This window comes from Canis lupus, chromosome 2, assembly GCF_003254725.2.
Source record: "Canis lupus dingo isolate Sandy chromosome 2, ASM325472v2, whole genome shotgun sequence".
NCBI lineage: Eukaryota > Metazoa > Chordata > Mammalia > Carnivora > Canidae > Canis > Canis lupus.
This window is the reverse complement of record NC_064244.1, coordinates 8,756,148-8,780,736: the sequence shown is the minus strand read 5'-3', so window position 1 is coordinate 8,780,736 and position 24,589 is coordinate 8,756,148. Positions and strand designations below refer to the sequence as shown.

General features: G+C 35.2%; 1 protein-coding gene across 22 annotated transcripts in view; it reads left to right on the top strand.

Moving 5' to 3' along the window:
* ARMC3 (armadillo repeat containing 3) overlaps window positions 1-24,589 on the top strand; it is a 101,860-nt gene that overhangs the window by 7,191 nt on the left and 70,080 nt on the right. For 10 of the 22 annotated variants that reach the window (XR_003142877.3, XM_025463952.3, XM_025463954.3 and 7 more), the window contains exons 3-6: window positions 8,215-8,268; window positions 11,382-11,499; window positions 19,409-19,534; window positions 24,456-24,524. Coding sequence is in view for 20 of the 22 variants with exons in the window: in XM_025463952.3 (XP_025319737.3) it covers window positions 8,215-8,268; window positions 11,382-11,499; window positions 19,409-19,534; window positions 24,456-24,524 (367 nt within the window). In the remaining 2 variants the exon portion in view is untranslated. Of the gene's footprint in view, window positions 1-2,814; window positions 2,890-8,214; window positions 8,269-10,852; window positions 10,916-11,381; window positions 11,500-19,408; window positions 19,535-24,455; window positions 24,525-24,589 lie in introns of those variants that run through there. The other 12 variants (XM_025463955.3, XM_025463956.3, XM_035713202.2 and 9 more) reach the window with 9 other exon arrangements.

The following is a 24,589-nucleotide window of genomic DNA, read 5'->3' as shown; positions in this document are numbered from 1 at the left end:
AAAGCTGATAGAGTATCATCGAAGTACGTAACCACTCTCTATCTTGTAAATTCAAATACTTCAAAACAGTATTTAAATTTAAACACAAAAGTTCAGAAAGTTTAAACACAATTTAGGTAGTTTAAATTTTGTTAGATTTCTGGACTCTCTAATTTTTAGTTAAAATTAAACTATCTAAATTGTGTTTAAACTTTCTGAACTTGGAATTTGTTCCAAGGTGTACCTCTTCAAAGTCTACAAATGTTTTCTTGTACAGATTTTAAAGGAAAACCAAACTTAAAAGATAGATATATAACTGCTTAAGAATATAAACTTTCCTGTGCCAACTAATAACAACTTCCTTCTTCTAAAGTTCCTGAAAACATTATTTCCAGAGATTTGTATTTTCATTGGTCTTTTTTTTTTTTTTTTTAAGTCTTTCACCTACTATTTAAAATGGGTCTTGGGGACAGAAAGAAGGATGTTCAGTTATATGGGTAAAACAAAAATTTCCTTTTTTTTTCTTAATTTTCTCATTGTCAAACATATCTTTAATATAGGTATATATGGTTTCTTGACCTCCATTTCTTCTCATGAAAGTGACCACTAGCTTGGATGTGGGGAAGATAGAGCTTGAACTAGCAATGCAACTATACTCTGCCTTCCCATATCATTTCCATGTCTGGCTGAAAGGTTGTTTGTGATGCTTTAACAAAAGGCAAACTTTCCATGGAATGATTGCTTAAGAGAGTTGGTAACAGAAATGACTTTAATAGACAATATTTAACATAAGGCAAGATATTCAGTGACTAAGAACACAGGATCTGGAGTTATACTGCTAGTGACTGAATTCTCACTCCATCATCTGCCATTTATATCTGGGGCAAAGTTCTCAACTTCTGTATACTCCAGAGAGGATGTCATGATATCCACTTCATATCTACTCACAGCAGCGAGGAAAGGTTAGATAAATATAAGATCCTTAGAACAGTGCTTGGCACTAGATAAGAACTTAGTAAAAGTTGTTATTTTTAATGATGTAGTTGAGTGTGCTCTTCATCATTCTATACAACTTTAGAATTTTTATGAATTGTCAAAGAAGGCAGGGATATCAGCTGTGGTAGACCACCTGGCCACTGAAGTTCATGGTCAAGTCTTCAAGTTTATGAGCATGGAACTTTTATTTTCCTGACATTTCAATGGAAATTGAGTTTCAGTGGATAAACTCACACCACCTAAACTTACAAGGGACTATGCCCTGGTTCTGGAATCTCAATAAGCATCAAGTTAACTGAACATTTATGTTAATGGGTCAGCAGCTTCTCTTTGTCGTTCGGTGCTTATGGGGGAGTTAAACTCAGTGAATATTGAGTTAGAGCAATAGGCAATAGCAGAACCGGTTTTCTCATCTGGGCAAGCAAACCCAGTTCCTTGTAAGAGTGGGTTATCTCCAGAGACTTGTTTTTCCTGGATGCTTTCATCAACCTCAGAATGTAACCCTTAACCCTCTGTCACCAACTGCCAAAACTGCTTGAACTTATTTCAGAAATGAAGCTTTCTGGGAATTTATTTTCCTGTCTTTCTCCCTCGTCACAGATAAATACAGATAAATGTCATGGTTTAATAAACATTAGTATAAATTGATAAACATATGCAAAACTATATAAATAATTATCAGCTTGCTTACCTGGATCTAAACAATTAATTCAGGTGATAAAGAAAACTAGAAACCATTTTATTTTAAATGTTTTCATTTTAACTTTTACACTTTTTTTAAAAAACAGATTTTAACTGATGTCTAGATGTTCTACTAAATGTTCATACCAGAGCAGTACAATTTGCTCTCTTCTGTTTATCTCTTTTCCTGTGTAATTGGTTCCTTGTGATCTGAGACCACTGATGTAGCAAGCACATTCCAATAGACATCAAAAACGCCTTTTATTTGCCCTTATTGGTACCATAAAAATCACTAAACTGTCATGATTTATGTGTTTTCACTGAGTTCAACTTTATAGTTTTGTATTCTTTTAGACCTGTGCTTAAGCAGTAGTCACTAGTCATGTATGGCCATTTAAATTTAAATTTATAATTAAAGTTAAATTAATTGGTTGGGTTTTTTTCTAATGTGCAAAAAGGGGAATCCAGTGGAAGTTTACAAGTAAAGGATTAGTGACATCTCATTTATATTTAAAACAAAAAGCATAAGATCATTCTAAAATTAACAACAAAAAATTAAGTGAAAAATTCCTCAGTCACATTATACTTCAAGTGCTCAAATGCCTCATGTGGCTTGTGACTGCTGTATTGGACAATGCAGAATCAGAACATTTCCATTGTTGAAGTTCTACTGGGCAGCACTATTCAAGACAATCTTGTTTCCTTCACAGAGATATAAAAATATCTTTATAAGTCTATGGCTTCTCTAATTGAGCTTAAGATTTAAAATTTAGTCAGAATGCTTCCCCTTTATTTCACTCTTTCTATAAATAACTTTGGTTTATCATTTATTTTGTGTAGAGCGTGAAATTATAATTTCACAACCAGCTTGTTGGTGACTGACTGTGAGTTCCTCACAGGAAAGCAGATGGGATATGTAATTACAACACAGTATTATTTATTTAGTTGTGTGGCATTCTGTTATAGCTATCATTTTATTCTCAGCACCTTTTTTAATAAAAAATTACTATAATGCTGTAGGCTCTGTAGGAGAAACAAATGTCATGCCAAGTTTCTCCACTCTCTGCCAAAAATTGGTATTTCTCCCCTTTTAACAGCTCTTTAGATTGTGACTCTCACAGTTTGAATCTTCCCTTTAAGCTTCTTGTACCCCGTATCACCTTTTTCTTAATGATGACCAGAAGATATGGAAAAATACTGAAATGTTTTCTCAACCATTAAAGAAGGATTAAGGTATTTATGATAGTTTTAGTTTAAATATGTTTTTATGTACTCCTTTGACAATTGTAGTCATTGTGTGGAGATCATGACATATCCTTGTTTTAACATGGCATATTCGGGGACGCCTGGGTGGCTCAGCAGTGGAGTGTCTGCCTTTCATTCAGGGCATGATCCTGGAGTCCTGGGATCAAGTCCCATCGGGCACCCCGTATGGAGCCTACTTTTCCCTCTGTCTGTGTCTCTGCCTCTCTCTACTCTCATGAATAAAAAATTAAAATCTTTTAAAAAATCATGGCATATTCATTCGCAGGCTCCTAAAGGCAGATTTAAAAATATTGAAATACCAGAATAGCAAATGTCCTAGCTGGGGGAAACAGTCACTTAATAAGTAATAGTATAATTCAGATAGTAATAAGATCAATGAGGAAAAATAAAGTAGGATATAAAAGATGGAGAGTGATCAGGCTACTTTAAATAAAATCCATGTCAGGGCAAGCTTTCCCAGTGGGGTCACATTTAAGAAAGACAAATGGAATGAGGAAGTACACTCTGCAAATATCCGGAGAGAATACCCCAGTTAGTATGAGTGAGAAATGCCAAGAAAGTTTGTATGACTAGAAATTAGACAGCAGGGAGTAGGAGGTAGGTACCAAAGGTGGTGGGACAGTGATGATCATGTAGGGCCCTCTTGGCTATATTAAGGAGATTGGATATTTTTTGGAATGTGCAAAGAAAGGGAATCTAGTGGACGGCTACAAGTAGAAGATTAGCGACATGTCTATTTAAAATAAAAAGCATAAGATCATTCTAGCTACAATGTGAAAGAACAGTGATACCTGGAAGACCAGTTTGGAGGCTGTTACAGAGGAGCCATAAACTATGCAGCTAGGCCCAGGTGGTAACTATGGAGAAGGCAAGAAGTGGCCATAGTGGGGATCCATGTTGAGGGTAGAGTTGACAGGATGCTGATGGACTGCATGTGGGGTGTAAGGAGAAGAGGAGTGGGGAGATGTTTCAACATTCTTGGCTTGAGCAACTGAGTAAATGATGGTAAACATAAGACACATACACTAAAGAGACGATGCAATGTATTAAGTGCTGCCATAGGGAAGTTCAGAGGAATATAGCTGTGAAAAAACAAAACAAAACAACCCCCCCAAACAACAACAACCACCACCACCACCCCACCACCACCCCACCACCATCACCACCACCACCACCAAGGATTTTCAACACTGAAACTACCATGGAATAAAAAGCAATAAGAAATTTATCCAGAAGGATGGAGGCCTGATAATTAAAGCAAGCCTTAAGCTTCTACAGTTTCAAGTTCTGTTTATCATTTTAATTCTCTAGAAATGAGATAAAAATGTCAAAAATGATAAGTGACGTGGTGATCACTGATGATGATCTTAGAACTACTTTGGTGAACCTATGAGGATGAAAGTCAGTTTGGCAATGTGAGAGGGAGAAAATAGAGAAAAATCAATAGTTCTTAGGAGTTTTGACTGTGAAAGGGAAGGCAAGATAGGATAGCATCTGGAAGGTGATTAATATCTAGGGAAAGATTATTTTTGTTTTAAAATAAGAGACTTTTGAGAAGTCAGAGTTTAGAGAGGTGAAGGTGGCTGGCATGTGCATGGCAGAGTGCCAGAGAGGAGGGAAATACATAGAAAAATAGCACCAGAAATTTGGGTAATGGTCCCCTTGATTCCTTGAAGTCTAAGCTGCACAGGGTGAAACTCATGCTCATGACAAAGAACAGGCATGAACAACTATCAGGGAGCTGTAAGCTGAATAATTTTTAGACCCATACAGATCTGAAATACATTCTAATTTTGATCCAAAAGATTGGAGAGATCTTACTGAACATCTGGGGTATTAAATAGAGCCCCTGCAAGGTCATGCCTTAGTAGTAGTATGGCTAACCCAGCCCTAGAGCAAAGACTTCCCCAAACCTGCTATAATAATGCTTTAAAACAGGCCTTAAATAGATCAAACTGAACCATAAATAAAACTGTCTAGTAGAACAAAATTCGACATCCTTTAAGAGAAACTCGCCCTGCCCAAAGAGTCTGGACACTCAGCAACATAATTTTCACATGTTCAGTAGCCAATAAAAATAATTATTATATGCAAAGAAAAATGTGACCCATAATCAGAAGAAAACTCAGTTGATAAGCCAATAGAGGAGATAAATTGGATACTAAAAAAAAAAAAAAAATTTTTCAATTTTCCAAAAGAAGACAGGAAAAAGGAAACCAGGGACCAAATCAGAAAAAGAGAAAACAACTAACAGGATGGTCTACTAAAACCCAATCATAGGGATGCCTGGGTGGCTCAATGGTTGAGCATCTGCCTTTGGCTCAGGGCATGATCCCAGAGCGCTGGAATCAAGTCCTACATATCAGGCTCCCTCTTCCTCTGCCTATGTCTCTGCCTCTCTGTGTCTCTCATAAATAAATTTAAAAAGGGATGCCTGGGTGGCTCAGTGGTTGAGTGTCTGCCTTTGGTTTAAGGCATGATCCCAGATTCCTGGGATAGAGTCCCACCTCAGACTCCTTGCATGGAGCCTGCTTCTCCTCCCTCTGCCTGTGTGTCTCTGCCTCTCTTCCTGTTTCTCTAATGAATAAATAAAATATTTTTTAAAAAATTAATTTAAAAAATCTTTAAAAAAACAAACCCAGGCAGCCAGGGTGGCTCAATGGTTTAGCGCCACCTTCAGCCCTGGGTGTGATCCTGGAGACCCAGGATCAGGTCCCACTTCTAGCTCCCTGCATGGAGCCTGCTTCTCCCTCTGCCTGTGTCTCTGCCTCTCTCTCTCTTTCTCTCTCTCTCTCTCTCTCTCTCTCTGTGTCTCTCATGAATAAATAAAATCTTTTAAAAAACCCCAATCAGTAACTATATTAAATGTAAATGATTAAATATTCTAATTAAAAGCAAGAGATTGTCAAACTGAATAAAAAAACAAGACCCAAACTATAAGCTGTCTACAAGAAATCTACTATATTTTTAAAATATTTCATTTATTGATTGATGAGAGACACAAAGAAAGAGGCAGAAACATAGGCAGAGGGAGAAGCAGGCTCCATGCAGGGATACTGATATGGGACTCGATCCCAGGACTCTGGAATCATACCCTGAGCTGAAGACAGATGCTCAACCACTGAGCCACCCAGGCATCCCCAAGAAATCTACTTTAAATATAAAGATATGGATAGGCTAAAAGTAAAAATATGGAAAAAGAGATACAGAAATAATCATAAGAAAGATAGAGTGCCTATATTAATACTAGATGAATTATATAACAGGGCAAATAATATTACCAGAGAAAAAGAGATACATATCATCATAATAAAAAAGTTATTTGTAAGAGAAATAATGATCCTAAATGTTGTTCACCTAGTAACACTTGTCTAAAATACATGAAGGAAAAAGATATTAGTTGCCATAGCATCAGAAACAATGAAATATTTAGAAATAAGTTCAACAAAATAAATGCAATGCTTATATGCTGAAAACTATAAAACATTGCTAAGATAAATTAAGAAAGACAAATAAGTGAAGAGATATACTATGCTGGATACAGATACATTGCTGGTGGGAACACAAGATAGTAACACTACTTTGGAAAAAAAAAATTAAGGGCACCTGGGTGGCTGAATGGTTAAGCATCTGCCTTCAGCTCAGGTTGTGATCCTAGGGTCCTGGGACAGAGTCCTGCATCGGGCTCCCCACAGGGAGCCTGCTTCTCTCCTCTGCCTCTCTGTGTGTCTCTGTGAGTCTCTCATGAATAAATAAATAAAATCTTTTTAAAATTATTTTTTTGGTAAAGTTAAACATGCACTACCAGACAAGCCAGAAATTCTACCCCTAGGTATTTACTCAAGAGAAATGAAAACATATATCTACAAGAAGACTTATATGAAAATTCCCATTGCAGCTTTATTCATAATGGTCCCAAATGGAAACAACCCATAGGTCCATCAATTAATTGAATGGATAAACAAATTGTGTTGTATTCATACAATGAGATACTACTCATCAGTAAAAAGGAATGAATCACCGATACATGGAACAATCTGGATGAATTTCATAAGCATTCTGCCAAATGAAAGGAGCCATACATAAAGGGTACCTATGTGATAATTTCATATTAAATAGTTGGAGTTAATCTATAGTGAAAGGATGCAGATCTGGTTGCCTAAAGTGGATATGGGAAAGAGAATCAACTGCAGAGAGATGGGAATGAATATTTTGCGGGTAGTGGAAAGTTCCACGTATCATTTGGAGTGGCTGGTTATGTGTACATATACATTTATTAAAACTCATCATATTTACACTTAGCTGCATTTTATTAAATCTAACTTGGCCCTCTGTAAAGTGGACTCAAAAGAGGTAATGAGAATAATTCAATTGTTAGAAGGAAGTTGACGACTCAAAAGAAAAAAGGGATGATTAATGGTATGACATAACTGGGAATGTGTTCTATGAAAATAGGGGTTTTGAATATCTTATTTAATGTGCTGTTCTTGGTGTAATACACTTATCCGGGGTTGAATGGGTGTTTATTGAATGAATGAGTGAGTTAAAAGTAAATGGGGGGTGCCTGGGTGGCTCAGAGAGTTGGGTGTCTGCCTTCAGCTTGGGTCATGATCCTGGGGTCCTGGGATGGAGTCCCACATGGGGCTCCCTGCTCAGCGAGAAGCCTGCTTCCCCCTCTCCCCCTGCCTTTCCTCCTGCTTGTGCTTGAGTTCAATCTTTCTCTCTCTCTCTCTCAAATAAATAAATAAAATCTTTTTTTAAAAATAAAGGTGGACAGGTTAAAAATCCAAAGCACACATTAGATATTAGGCTTAGTAGGAGATACATTTTCTTTAATGTTTCTTTAACAATTCTTTAATGTTCAATTCTTTAACAGAAGAATATGTGCAGAGACTCTTGTAAATATGTGAAGCCCTTGTGAACTTGTTGATCACGAATGTATAGTAATACTAATTTTCCAGTAGCTTAATATTCTCAGTAAGAATGTTTGGATGCTTGAGCACAAATGCAAAGAAAGAAAATTCTAGTGTTTGCTCATGGTTTGAGTATTCTCAAATTGATTTGATGAGAAGACAAAAAAGTTTATTTAGGGTTTGGCAGGAGTATTATTAAAATAATAGATCATTAAATTGAAGCAAGTTAAGAAGTGAAGAAACCAAAAAGCTTAAGTGGAAGTAGAGAGAGTGAATGGAGTGGGGACCACAGTGAGGATGAGGAATAGCTGTAGTGGGAGTAGCTGTAGTGGGAGTAGTTGAACCAGTGAAGCTTTATCTTTCACTATTTGCTTATTAGCTACCAAGAAATCTTCAAAGACTGAACACTATGGGTGCTGCAGGAAACCTATATGTGAGTAAGCAAAGAAAAAATGGTAGAGTATCAAAGATAATGACAGAAGACAAAGCTGAGAGATAGATGGATGTGTTGAGTCAGAGTCAGTAGAAGGGACATAGGACAATTTTAAAAAGTAAAGAGAATGCTTCTGCTTCTGACCAGGATGCAGTTGTAGTAGAGAGCAGTAGATCATTTCTCTCACTGTTACAACCATGAAAAGCAGATTGCTTTTAAAATATAATCTAAGAGCTATGGAAAGACAAATTTAAAAGACTGAAAATATCAAGGATTGGTAACGATGTAGAACAACTGGAATTCTTAAATTGTAAATTTAATGTAATTTGTATGTAATGTAAATTGATAAAACCACTTTAGAGAACTGTTCAACAGTATCTATGAAATGTCAACATGTACCTAGACTATGGCTCATCAAATCCATGCCTAGGTATATGACCAAGGGAAATGAAGGCATATATCCACAAAAAGACATGTAAGAATAGTCATTGCAGCTTTGTTCATGATAGCCTCCAGCTGAAAGAAAAGAACCCAAACTGGTATATGCATACAATGAAATAATATATAGCTATAGAAAGTATGACTTAGTGTGCAAAAATGTAAATGAAAAAAATGTGAATGAATCTCAGAGACATTGTGCTGTGCTAAACAAGGCAGATATGAAAGAAGTCATGTTCTGATTATGATTCTCTTTATAAAACGTTCAAGAATAGGAAAAACTGATGATTTTAAAAGTCAAGGATTATCTTTCTGGGGTTTTTCTTTATGGAGGAGGGAGAAGCATGAGAGATATTCAGAGCCAATAGAAATATTCTATATCTTAGATAGATATGAATTTGTATTCTGTAAGGTCAAGTGGAAGAAGTATACATCAATATACAAAAAAGAGTAGATTTTGCTTTATAACCCAATCTGACAATCTTACTTAATGAGATCTCTTTGTCCTATTGATGTTTATTTTGATCATTGATATATTTGAATTTATTCCTACCATTTTAAGTTTAAGGTTTATTTTAAGATGTTTCTTTGCTATATTTTTATGTTGTACCTTTTTTATAAATATAAAAATTATAATATAATAATATAATAACATAATATTTAATATAATATAATTATATTATAATTATATATTATAATATATTATATATTATAATATATAATTAATATTTATTATATATTATATAATATATAATTAATATATAATTAATTATAATTATAATCTTAAAATTATAAATATAAAATTATTCCCTTTTTCTGAATTGAGCAACTTTCATTTGTTACCCTTTCCTTTTGCTAATCTGGAACTTCTACTAATCTGTAGCCTATTAAACACATATTTAAACCTGCTTTTTATATCAATGTAAAAAATAAATTATAACTAGGCAATAATCTCATTCTGTTTACCTTTATGTGATCTTTGTTGAAAAAAATCAATAAAGAATTTTAATTCTAAGACATTATTTTTTCTCATAATGTGTCATCATTACTTCAGAAACACTTAAGAATTACATTATGATTCACAACATCAGTATCATTCAGCTTAACTATGTATTTTATTGTATTTATTCATCTACTAGTATCTTTTTATGTTTTATCTTCCTCAGTTTGGGCTGGAGCATTTGTCAATTAATTTGTTTATATAGTTAATATATCTGTTGAATTTATGAGTGCCTGATGGTTTTCAAGCCTCAGTCCCCAAATAGTTTCAGAAGGCCTCCCTTAAAATTTCTGTGGATTTCCAGGTCATGTGCTCTTCTGGTCAGTGTTGAAGCTAATGTCTTTGCCATTGCTTGGGCTCTGCTAGAGGCCATCTTTTCTCACAGGTTCATGTCACTGGAAACCCACAAGTATCACAGGCTTGGTGCATATGTCATACTTTTAATGAAGATTTATCTCCCCAGAAAGAGTCTAAAAGGCTTGAGAACAAATACCATGACTTTTGTAATTCTTAGGGTTTCTAGTATAGAGTTAGACATATGCAAACAGCAGCTTTAATGTGGATGTTAGATAATACTGTCCTAAAATCCAATAGCCATTTCCCGGCAAAGGGGAATTTTACCCTAGCTGTGCTCTTTTAGGTCATTGCTACTGCTATCTTCTCTGTCTTCTTCACTCTTCCAACCTCACACAATTGTGCTTCCTTACTCAGAGTAATCTGTCCCTCCATCTCAGCCTGAAACTGAAAACTAATTTTCATTATATTCCCAGACACAATAAGATGTCCATTTAGGAAGGGCCAACACAAAGAGCCAGCTAAAGCTTTGAAATTTGTTTTTCCCCTTTACCTCTTTAACATAAGGAGAGCACCTTCCTTCACCAGTCTCTGGAACTGGAAGAAAAATAGTGTAATAATTTGTTTTCTCTTTGACCAAAGAAAACCATGGATTTGTTATTGTGCATTTTGGCTACCCATGAATTCCCGAAGATCTCTTAACAAGATGGAGTCTTCCTAGAGCTCTATACTTTTTCTTTATACTGTATTACCATTTGTCCTCTTTCAGATTTTATCCATTTTACATTTTGTTATATGCGGTTTTTTGTTGCTTTTTAGTTATTTAACATTATATAATGTTTGCTTTCTCAGAAAGAATAGTGGTTAGAAGCAGGTACTGATTGTTAAGACTGCCAGAGCATCTAATATATACAGGTACTCAAGGATTCTTACATATCAACTAAGAATTATGCTAGTATCTGTTATTTAATAGTCATCTGACAATGTGCTAAGTGCTTTAAATATATGATCTCTAATCCTTTCCTTGATCCTTTGAGGGGAATAAGTATCATTATACCTAGTATACAGAAAAGGAAACTGAAATTCTATCTGCTTAATTAACTTGTTTGATTCCACATAGCTAAGTTGAGAGACTAGATCTGTCAGGATTCCAAAATGCTTTGCTCTTCCTGCCATTACCCCAGGAATTCCAAAGCCACTAGTTTTGGCAACTATATATCAGTAATGCTTTTTAAATAAAAACTTTACAATGCACTTAGTGGGCAGTGACCACATCCTTTTTGTATGGTTATGCTCTCTTCAAGTTTCTAGACACCCTTCATTTTTTATGTGATTTTTAAAGCCTATATGTGAACCTAACATTTTTCTCTCTACATTTCAGTTTGATCCATTAACGATTGAAAGTAAAAAAGTAGCAACTGTGGTGTTAATGCTTAATTCCCCAGAAGAAGAAATTTTGGCTAAAGCATGTGAAGCCATTTATAGATTTGCCTTAAAAGGTTTGTTTTTTTCAGTTTATTTTTCTATTTCATTAGTTTCTTAAAATATTTACTACATAAAAAAAATATTTACTACATAATGGGCACTTTCTCCTTAGTTTTTAATTCACTTCTTGTCAGATAAATTCTTTCAGACAACCAGAATATCATTTAATGCATTACCTGAAAGTAATATATCTCCCTAAGTGACTATCTTAATCTTAAGGAGTAATTTAGTCACTGCATAGAATAGTCATGTTGAAGGTTTTATTGTAGTTTAAAAAATTGTAAGTCACAGGAGCTGAAAGAGCTCCCAGTGGTTAAAGCTGGAACAATTTGAGCAACAAAATAAAGTAGCATTGGATTATGACCCAAAATATAAATATTTATGAGCCTATGCTGATATAAATAAATAATTGAATAAGTAAATAAATGTGGGAGAAAATACAAATCTCCTGTGCAGAAGAATTCCAATAATTTATGTGCTCTGCCCTCAAGGAAGCAAAATATAACTTTTCACTCTTTAGATATTGACTTTGCATAGTGACTTCTTTTCAAAGATTATAATATGGAAATGGGGGGGCAGTTAGTTTTATGGTAGAGGAACCTGACAAACACTACCTCAGTCAAGTGATCAAAATCAGCATTAAAGTGATAGGTCATGTTGGTAATATGTCAACTTGACATGATATAATGAAAATGGAACTTCTGTTATTTTTCCCCAAAACTTATAACCCTGGAATCAGACAAGTTCCAAGTCAGGGAGAGTCTACAAATACCTAATCAGTACTCCTCAAAACTCCTTGCAGCAATCAAACACAAGAGAAGTCTGAGAAACTCTCGTAAGAAAGAGGAACTGAGGATATATGGTGACTAAATATCATAGGGAACCCTGCATAGGATCCTGGAACAGAGAAGGAACATTAGGCTAAAAGCAAGGAACTCTGAATAAACATGGACTTTAATTAACAATAACATATCAGTATTGGTTTATTAATTATAACACATATACCTACTAATGTTAAATGTTAATAAAGGGAAAATGGGTATGGGATATGTGGTAACTGTACTATCCTTGCAATTTTTCTGTAAAACTAAAACTGTTGTAAAAAATAAAGTTTATTAAACACTGTACATGTTACAGGTTAGATTCTATTGCAAGGTTTATTCACAGAGGATTTATAAACATAAATGACAACTTTAGGTCATTCAAGTGGTGATGAAATTAGACTTTTATTATACTGTGTAACACTTTAATTGAGAATACTTGAAGAGTTTAGTGTAATTGGGTATTAGCAAAACCTTTAAACTAAGAAGGAAGCAATTTGATTTTTAAAGAAATGATACTTTAAACATTGTTTTGGTATTTGTATGAGAGAACAACAAATCATTTAAGTAGCAAATGGTGGAATACTCACCTTGCTATGTCACTGTAGTCATCATTCGGAATCCAGATAAAAACCAGAACCATTGCTTCTGGCAGGTATGGTTCATGAGTAATTGTGTAGAATTCTGGGCCCAAGTTCAGGAAGACATTGGATCATGCAGTTATGGCAACATGAGTCTCACTCAACCATACAGAGTCATCAAATGCTGACCCCTTTTATATGACATGAGGTAAAGAAATAGCAAGGCATGTATTTTATGTTAAATCAATACAGAAATTATTGTAAATCTGTTGTTTTATACTAACAATATTTTCTGACTATTTTTTAAAAGGTAAACGATGGGACATTATCTTTTGGCCATAATGGAGTGAGGGGTCAAGTTTACCTTCTTGATTGAAACAACAAAGAAAACCAAAATATATGAAATAACAGTTGGCAAAACACCAAATGTTAGGCAATGAAGGACAATGACCATTGAGAGATAGAAAACGAAGGAAATAAACTCTATGATTACCCCAGCTTATTGATTTCAGAGAATTTCCAGGCCACATCACAGGAAGGGGTAACCTATACAGAACCTGGTAAACTCTGAGAGACAAAGCCAGCAAGAGTTTTCAGGACAGTAATAGGGAGGAAAGAGTTGCACAGAAAGAAAACTCAGGAGATTGATAAATGGTTTGACTCAGGTGTTCAGCTGAGTACTGATCAGGATGGACATCTATGGGAACTACTTGAAGTTAGACAAAGCACCTAAGAGGATCAGAGTTAACAGTGCCTGTTAACAGAGGCACAAGTAGTGCCTGTTTCCATCAGCCCAACTGAATCTTCAGGAAACCCTCAAGATTCATGGAGAATTGTATAGAATACACAGAAAAGTCTTGCTCCAATAGTTAGAAAGAATTAGCGCTAGATCAACCTCTGCTCTAGTACTACCTAATAAATATTTAAAAAGCAAGACCTAACGTAAACAAATTGTTTCCAGATATTTGTGTCCCAAAACAAATTTGAAGAATGCAAAAATACCCATTTACCAACTAGGTAAAATTCACAATGTCTGGCATCCAATAAAAATTATCAGACATAAAAAGAAGCAGGAAGATACAACCCATAATGAGGATATAAATCATCAGTAAATAGAAACTACACAATGTATGTATAATGGAGTCTTTGAAAAAGAAGAGAGAGGGACAGAAAAAGTATTAGAAGAAATAATGGTTCTGAATTCCCCCAATTTGATGAAAACTCTAAGCTTCCAGATCCAGAAGCTCATAAAAACCCAAGCACAATGAATATGAAGACAATTACACCAAGGTACAACAAAATCAAATTGCTTAAAAAGAGTGATAAAGACAAAATATTAAAAGCAGCTAGAGAAAAAGCACATTACATTCAGAGGAACAAAAATAAGGATGACAATAGATTTACCATCACAAATGATGCAAGCAAGAAGTCAGTGGAGTAACAGGTTTAAAGTACTGAAAAAAACAAAACAAAACTTTAAACCTAGAATTTTATTCCCAGCAAAAATATCTTTCAAAAAATGTAAATGAAATAATGTCTCTTTCAGACACTCAAAAGCTGAAGTAGTTTCTTGCAAGCAGACCCACGCTACTAATTATACTAAAGTAGGTCCTTCAGGAAGAAGGAAAATGACACCAGATGGAAATGTGGATCTACACAAAATAATAAAGATAGAACACTAGAAATGGTAACACATAAAGATTTTTCTCATCATTTAAATCACTTAAAAATCAAGCTGGTTATTTTAAACAAAAATAATCATATACTGTAAAGAAACACTTGTAAAAGTAGGATATATGACAACAATAAAATGAAGGTAGAAAGGGGAAAAATGAAAGTATACTATTTTAAGGTTCTTGCACTATATGAGAAGTAGTATATCACCACTTGAAAGTAGACTATGATAGGGATGTATGCTACAGACTCTAATACAACCACTAAAATAACAGGGTAGTGTCAAATAAGTAAAAAAAAAGGAAATGAAATTATAAAAATAATATTCAATTCATACAAAGAAGAGATGAAGAAAAAGAAAACAAAAAATAATGAGACACACAAAAAACAAATAACAAGATGGTAGATTTAAACCTAATGATATCAATAATCAAACTAAATGTAAGTGGTCTGAGTACTTCAATTAACAGGGAGATGGTGTTATATTCATTAAAATGCAAGACCAAACTACATACTGCCTCCAAGAAATGCACTTAGAATATAATGATGCAAATAACTTGAAAGTAAAAGGATAAAAAATGATATCCTATATTAGCACTAATCAAAAGAAAACTGAAGTGCCTCTATTAATATCAGAAGAATAAAAGAGCAGTATCAGATAAAAAAAACCCTCATTTTATAATAATAAAAGAGTCAATTAAGAAGCTATGAAAAATAAAAGATGAAAAGAGAGAGGGAGGCAAACCATAAGAGACTCTTAACTATAGGGAACAAACAGGGTTGCTGCAGGGGATGTGTGTGGGGGGATGCGGTAATTGAGTGATGGGCATTAAGGAGGGCACTTGATGTAGTGAGTACTGGGTGTTGTATGCAACTGATTAATCACTAAATTCTACCCCTGAAAAAAAATAAATAAGTTCTACCCCTGAAACTAATATTACAGTATGTAACTAAATTGAATTTAAATAAAAGAAAAAAAGAAGCTATGAAAAAACAGTCATGTAGTTAATGTCAAGACTTCAAAGAACATAAAATTAAAAATATAGGGAGAAATAAACATCCACAAATATAGCTGAGGATTTTTATAACCTTCTATTAATAAATGAAAGAACAAATGGATGGCAAATCTATAAGGATATAAAATATTTGAATAGCAGTATAAATGAATTTAACCTAATTAATATTTATAGAACACTCTAAGCAGAGTCACATTCTTTTCAAATACCCACACAGGATATTTATCAAAATAGGTGATATTCTGAGCCATACACAAACCTTAATAAATTTAAAAGAATTCCAATCATATAAAATATACGTCATACCACAATAGAATCATAAGTTAAAAATCAACACAAAAGACTTTGGACAATCATTAGGAAGTAAACTACACACTTTTAAATCATCTGTCAGTGAAAGAATTCAAAAGGAAAATGCAAATTGAAAATGAAAACATAGCATATAAAATTTGTGGGATGCTACTAAAAAAGTATTTGGGTTAGCCAAAAGATTTTTAGATATGACACTAACACATAATCCGCAAGAGGACAATTGATTGGATTTTATCAAATTTATCCTAAACACACACCTCACCAAAAAAGATACAGAGATGGCAAATAAGTTATGCGAAAAGAATGTTATCAGGAAATTGCAAATTAAAGCAATAATGAAATACCCCTACACACCTATTAGAACTGCGAAATTTCTAAATAGTGACAACATAAAATGCTGTGAAAGATGTGGAGCAACAGGAACTCTCATTCATTGCTAGTGGGGATCCAAAACAGTACAAGTACTTTAGAAGATGATTTGGTAGTCTCTTAGAAAGCTAAACGTAATCTTATGCATTTCTCAGAACCCATAGAATTGTATAACATGTATAGTGAACCGAATGTAGATTATCAACTCTAGTTAATAGTAGTGTATCATTATTGGTTCATCAATTGTAACAAATGTACTACACTAATGCATGATATTGATAGTAAGAGAAATGGGGGAGGGGAGGGAGACAGAGTATATGAGAACTCTGTATTTTTTGTTCCTTTAAAAAATTTTTTTGAAGATTTTATTTGTTTATTTAACAGAGAGAGCACAAGTAGGGGAAATGGCAGAGGGAGAGGGAGAGGGAGAAGCAGACTTCCTGCTGAGCAGGGAGCCTAATGCAGGACTCTGTTCTAGAACCCCAAGATCATGACCAAAGGCAGATGCTTAACCAACTGAGCCATCCAGATGTCCATTTTGTTCATTTTTTTTAAAAAATGTATTCATTTAAGAGAGAGCAAGCATGAGCAGAGGCAGGGAGAAGGGCAGAGGGAGAGGAAAAGAGAGTGTTCTCAAGCAGACACCCATTGAGCTGGTAGCCCAACACAGAGCTCAATGCTAGCACCCTGAGATCATGACATGAGATGAAATCCAGAGTTAGCTGCTTAACCAAATGAGCTACCCAGACACCCTTGTTCATTTTTTTAATAAACCTAAAACTACTAAAAAAAAAAAGTCTACTAACTTTTTTAAAAGGTATGCTATATAGACCACAAGAAAATTTTGTAAATCATATATCTGATAAAGGATTTGGGTCCAAAATATATAAAGAACTCTCAAAACTCAATAATAAACTAAATTTAAAAATACATATGAACAAGAGATTTGAATAGACACTTCACCATAGAAATAAATGAATGGCAAAAAGGTACCTTTTGCTCAGCATCATTAGTTGTGAGGGAAATGCAAATTAAAACCATGATGAGATACCCTCCAGGATTACTATCATCAGAAAGATGGACAGAAGTGTTGGCTAGGATGAGGAGAAATTAGAACCCTCATACATTGCTGATGAGGATGTAAAATGGTGCATTCACTTGAACAGTTTGGCAGTTTCTTGAAGTCAAATGTGCACCACCCATAGATCCAGCCAAATTGTGGTATATCCGTATAATGTAATAGTATGTAACAATAAATAGGATGAACTATGATATATGCTACAACATGAATTAATCTCAAAATAATTAGAGTGAGAAAAACCAGGCAATAACGAATTCATACTGCATGATTATATAAAGTTCTGGGACATATGCAAAATAATGTGTACTAACAGGAGGAAGAGATCACAAAGTGTCAAGAGGGCACTTTTGGGAGTATTAGATATATTCTTCATCTTAATGGTGGGGTTTGATTTCACAGGTTAAAACTTACCAAATGGGGGATCCCTGGGTTGCGCAGCGGTTTGGCGCCTGCCTTTGGCCCAGGGTGCGATCCCGGAGACCCGGGATCGAATCCCACATCGGGCTCCCGGTGCATGGAGCCTGCTTCTCCCTCTGCCTGTGTCTCTGCCTCTCTCTCTCTGTAACTATCATAAATAAATGAAAATTAAAAAAAAATATTGAAAAAATAATAATAAAACTTACCAAATGGAAAAAAAAAAACCTTACCAAATGGTTCTCTTTAAATATATACAGTATTGTATGTCAATGATCTCATTAAAGCTGTTATAGAATAAAAATAGATGTTAAAGATGACACATGTTGTTAATTTTGCAAGTACTCTTCTTCTGGTCATAAAATTATATATAGCATATTTAAAAACAGTAAGAAGCAATATGTTTTAATGAAGAAATAATTCAAGTTCTGTAAGACTCAGAAAGAAAATTTAAAGACAAACTTAATTTTTATAACAATCTGATATATAAAATATTTTTATTTAAGCATAAGTATCTTAAAATTTATCTTAAATTAAGATGCATTTGACAAAATATTTTCATCTAAGAAATTAAGCTTTAAATTTCCATAAAATGCAAATATTGGAAGATTTGAAAAGAAGTGTCCAAGAGTCAACAATGCATATTTCAACATGTTTTTATCAGGCGACAAATTTAACCTATTTAAATATAGGGCAATTCCATGGGCTATAGGAAGTATCATCTGTGTCTTATCAGAATATGGACCTATAACTTAAAATATAAAATACTGTAATTTTATGAGAAAACTGAGGCAAGGAAAATTAAAATAACTTTATTATATTCTCAAATTAATCTTGAAAGCAAAATCTGTATTTTTGTAGACTTCCTATGAAATTAAAAAGCTGAAATTAATCAGGACCTAAACATTGTTCCTGACTTTGTAGAATGATATCCCACTTATCAAGGTAATGGATAAACTGCTTCTGCAGCTAAGCCAGACTCTGGTTCCGGGGCTTCTTGCCACAGCTAAGGAGTTCCCAGTGACCCTGGCGGCTCCCTTCTGTGTGTGCACCCCCATGACAGCTGCAGGCACATCTTGCAGGACAAAATAGAAGCTGTGACACCGTTGTGTGAAAAATGAGCACCCTGAACTCACTCCCCCATCCCACTTTAACTCAAAATGGGACTGTGTATGTTAATTAAGTCTTATGATTAATTATGCCAATACATGACTGACACTATGCTAGGCACTGAGGATATGAGAGAATAGAACAAAAAGGTGTCCATTCTCAGGGAAAATTAAGTTAGAATGGAACAGGCAAACCAAGCAAGGAGATGGCTAAGTGGTATGAGGAGTAGACTACAGAAAGATAAGAAAGGCCTGGATGTAGTGATGACATTAGATAAGGTGGTCAGGGGAGACCCCTCTGAGAGGTGCAGTACTGCATGAGCTAAGAACAATGACAAGAGGAAGCCAGCTTTGCCAGTATCAGGAGACAGAGAACAGCAAATGTTCAGGCTACCTGTGCTCTAAAGTTCATTCTGACAGAAATATACATGGAAGCAAAGAGAATGTGAAAGGCAAATGGTGAATAAGAAATTAAAATGACACAAGGAAGAGTTTTGATGAGATTGATGATATCCATGCCTGATTTTATTTTACCTATGATATCAGGTGAAGAAAATAAAGCTACCCTCCTTGAACTTGGAGCTGTGGAACCCTTAACTAAACTGCTCACCCATGAAGATAAAATTGTAAGAAGAAATGCTACTATGATACTTGGAATCCTAGCTTCTAATAGTAGGTTAACAAATTTTTAAAATAATCTAATTCATGTCATACGTTATCTTTTTTAAAAAATTTAATGGATTTGTTTGAATTTTATTTGAACTGACTTGAATGGTAACAAAAAGTCAAATATGCATGATACAACAGATGAATGATTTCATATTTTAAGAGTTTTTTTTAAAAAAGATTTATTCATTTATTTTAGAGAGAGAGCACAAGTGGGGGAGCGGGGAGGGGTAGAAGGAGACTGAGAGAGAGAGACAGAGAGAGAGAGAGAGAGAGGAGAGAGAGGCAAAGAAGCAGACTACCTCCTGAGTGCAGAGTCAGATGTGGGACTTGATCCCAAGATCCTGAAATCATGACCTGAGCCAAAACCAAGAGCCAGAATTATTTAACCAACTGAGCCACCCAGGCGCCCCGAGAGATATTTTTAAAATATAAAAACATGTGCAAATATACCTGTGCAAAAACTATCAAAATTGGTGATGTAGTATGTTCCAGTCTAACAAGTTGTCTTTTAAAATTAAAATTGTTTTTTTTTCCTTGAGTTAGTATAATGTAATTTGTCTGTCTATATGTAAGTTACCCTTCATATGTATGACATAGTGAAAGGAGCCCAGTGTAAAGAATCTTGATACATTTGTTTTTTTTTTTTGAAACTGTAAAATATATTTTGCCAAAAATAATTTTAGACATGTATTTCTTTTTTAAATCAGACGCATTACTTGGTTGAATATTTTCATATATTTAATATGGTGGAATAATAGTATAAGTTAAAACATGCTATTATGTCTGTTAGAATATCAGTTTGACCAAAACCATGCCAGAAAAGGCAATCCCTGATGAATGAACGGGATGTATTTTCCATTTGAAAGTCATTTTCATATTATAATGGTAGGTTTTGGAGTCAGCCAACAAAAGCCTTCTAATTTTATAATAAAAAATGACATCCTTGGTAGAGACTGGATTCTAACATGAAACTCAGGCAGCTAGGAATAAACGTGTCTCTTTCATGGCATGTGGCTAAAATGATCATATTTCTCTCCCTCTCACCAGTCTCAGAAAAAAAAAAAAAAAAAAAAGCAAAAAGCACAGTTTCCTCCCTCTTCTTCCTGCTCCTCCTACCTCACTTTCCTAAAAAATGTGTGAGACAGGACTGGGGTGGGGATGGGCTCCTTATTCTGTGGTGTCCAGCGGGGACTGTGACATTAGTCAGAGACAGGAAGATGGGAAGGGGAAGGAGAGTTTTCCCTGGCATCTGTGTCATTTCAACCTCAGCTGCAGAGTCTGCACGGGCGGCACCTGCCATGTTGGGGGGCAGATGGGGCTCCATCCGGGCTGTAGTGGAAGAGGTTCCAGAAGCAACTGCACGAGCTCTAATGGTGGCTGTTGAGTAAGGCGAGGGCTCTAGGAGTATTTCTGGGGATGGCTGCAGGAGGAGGACAGTTAATAGGGAGAGGATGTTGCACCAACCCAGATTAGGAAAACACCTACACAGCATTTGCAGTGTGCCAGGCACTGTTCTATATGCTATTTGTCTATTCAGTCATTTAATGAGGTGGGTGCTATTATCGTTCCTTTTACATACAAGACAACTGAGATACAGAGCAGCTAAATTAGGAAGTCATCATCTGTACTGTGGAATCTTCATAAATTTATCTCAGGGGCTACCTGTGTACTAATTCTGCCATAATGAATGAGCCATGTGAATATATTTATAACCTAAAAAGGGAAAATTAAAAATTTTCTTATGTTATATTCTGTTTACACACCACAGAATTTGAGAACCAGTGGTACTTTGTGACATGTCTTGTGCAATTCCTCGTTTTAAAAATAGGAATGAGCTCTGAAGGGATTAGGTTCCTGGCGCAATCATGCAGGTGGTTAATAGAAGAGATGAGATCAGAGCTAGAATTAGAACTGTACTCTCTGGCTCATAGTGTAGTAGTAGGCTTTCTATCCATCTGATCTTCTCCAATCCTTGACATTAGTGCCCACGCTAAGTCAGATTCTCCTTCTAAATGGTTCTGAGGGACGAATGCAGCTCACTTGGAAAGGAGAGTTATAATTGTCTGTTTATACTTAGATCTTAGATCTTCTAATGTCTAGATTTCTACTTTTTTCCTGTTTACTTCTGTTCTTAATTTCTATTACTCACTTTATTTAGTATTTCCATCTTCCAATATGTGAGGAGTTTATAACCTATGAAGCCCTCCAAATTATTTACAAGATTTTCTGGAGCAGGGTTTATATATTGCATTTCATGAGTTTCCAAAGGAGTCTGTGATCCCAAAATATTGAGAATTAACTAATGTTTGACTGTTAAACGTGGTGGCTTTCAGACCTGTCGAGCCACACTCTGCTGCAGGCTGGGTGGCCGGGCTGCGACCAGTGCTCGACCAGTGCAGTCTGCAGTCACGAAGCATAGCATTGGAAAGAGTTTTGCTGAATAGCAGTTTCCAGTGAGTGGCTGGGTCTTACATATGATCAATGAACCTTCAAGAGCTTTCTTTTGGTTCCATGAATTGGGTAGAAAAAGTCAAACCATTATTGGAATGAACTCATTTTCTATTTGAACTATCTGATGACCTGCACGAACACATGACGTCCTCAATAGCTTTTGGAGTTCCTTTTCTGTCAATACAGCCAATACATTAATAGCTATTGCTTCACTTTGCGTACATGACATGGAATAAAATATGAGCAACTAGTCATTTGCTCTAAATCACAAAGCATGTTTCCAGACAAATATATAAGTAAATGCACCTCTGCTGCTGCATGGTTAAATCATCTTTGAGCTGTCTTAAAATAACTGATTTTTTTTAGAAATTTGTGTTGTCACATGGCTTTCATGTCTTCAGTGATATCACTATGTTCCTAGTGAATGAACCAATAGAATGTTCCAACAGAATGCCAGGTGCTAAAAGGATTGCTATGAGATGAAAAAAATCTTACTTTTTCTTCCTTTTCTTTTTTTCTAAAGTGATTGAGTTATGTACCTATGCCAAGCCTGGGTCATTCAAGACCGGCATTTAAATTGCTTTGTTAAGCTTTCTTATCAAAATGGAGCTACTTTCTCCTTTTACCTGCCAGTTTGTATTTAGTTTGATGAGGTCATATAACAGAGACTCACTTAATGAAGTCAGCTAAAGAGAGAATTCATTGTGATCTTAAAGCTCAGACTTTACGTTACTTACAGCAGTCTGAAGAGCTTGCCATCTTAAGAAAAGATTGATGTAAAAGAGTGTACAAAGTCAAAAATAAATTAGATGGTCAATATTATGCAACTAAAAATTGTACATTTTTAGCTAGAACACGTTTATGTGGATCAATCACGAGTCAGAGTTTCTATTCAGCCACCATACATGAGAGGGTTCTCTGTTGAGAGAGAAGGGGACAGAGAGCAATATTGTTTTTTAAAGTGATGAAAATTGCAGCTTATCCATTATTTTTGCTGATTCACCCTCAAGAAAAGAAAGATGGGGGGGAGCAATTTGGTGTCAAAGAGCAGAATAACAAATTGATCAGCTCTGCTGCTGATTCATAAGAGCTGTCAGTGAATCTGAACCGTCCACCGAGCCAAGAGAAAATGGTATAGTGGAGAGATCTACTAGGTTTGTTATTGAACAGATTTGGCTGAATTCATAGGGAGAAGGAAATTCCGTGGCACAGGGAATCCTCTAACAAGAACATTTGACTTGCTAGGACAGACCAAGAGGTGGTGTTACATACAGATGCCACACCGGTGTGGCATCTGTATGTAACAGGAGGCTGGACTCCTCAGAATAAGAAGAGAATAGAGGCACGCTCTTCAAGAGGGTGCACGTCTGTGTAGTTCACCAGGACACCTAGAAGGCTCTGAGTATTATGCCTTAACTTGGTTAATTCCCTGTCAAGGTAATAATTTTTTTTTTTTGAATGAGTGTTGACTAGAAAGTAACGTCCTCCATTTTGGGACACCACACTTTCCAGAAGCTCTACTGTTCTTTTGTATTTCAAGCTTATTCACATACATATAGCTAGCTGTGAATCTGCGGGCCCTCTTTTTTAGCCATTTTGAACAGAAACAGATTGCAGAAGTTTTGATGGGTTGAAGAACATCTACAGCCCTGAATCCCACAGGAGAAGGTGTCCAATAAAAGTCAAGTATGCCCAGTGGTTAGTGAGAAAATATTCATTCAGAGACCATCTGCCTTAGCTGCTGCAGAGTGAAATTTTCCAAAATCCTGGTAATGCTAATTTTGGCCTCCAGACAAAGATAACTGCCCAAGAGGAGAAACTACAAAAACCAAATTAGTACCTATGCCTTATTTCTCAGAAAACAGGGGCTATGGTTGGCAGGAGAAGTAGGGGCCTACCTGCCTAGCCTTAATTAGGCTCACATAAATAATACAAAAGTGAATTTTTAAAAAATCTGTATACTAAAAAAAAAAAAATCTGTATACTTACCTTTAATCATTTTGAGCATCTCTGATAAGAAAATGGAATGTAAACAAGGTATATTAATCAAAAAGGCTGAGGATAATTCTCATGTACATTCTGTACAAGTTTTATTAAAATCAAAATTTAAAAATACCCTTCCCAACAAAACAGCACAACAGAGAATTTTTCTACCATGTAGTAAACAAATGTAGGGCACAGTAACTCAAATTTGCTGATTATGTTTTAGGTGCATTTTGTATTTTTCAGTGTTTTTGGAAGGTAGTATACCTCAGTGATCAAGGAGCAGAAGCCAGAATCTGTCTAGGGTCAGACAGACCTGGCCATACCACCTGGTCCCACCACTCACTTGCTGTGTGATTTTGAGCCTCCATTTCTTTATCTGTAAAATTAGGTAATAATAAAGCCTATCTCATAGGGGACTATTTAAACAATACCGCCATTATTATTATTATTATTAATAAACATTAATAATCTGTTTCTCTTTTTGTAGATGACGTTAAAAAATTGTTGAGGGAATTAGATGTCATGAGCTCTGTCATTGCTCAGCTTGCTCCAGAAGGTAACTTTCCATTTTACATTGGTTCAAAAGAGGGCCTGGTTTATTTTTCACATTGGATTAAACTA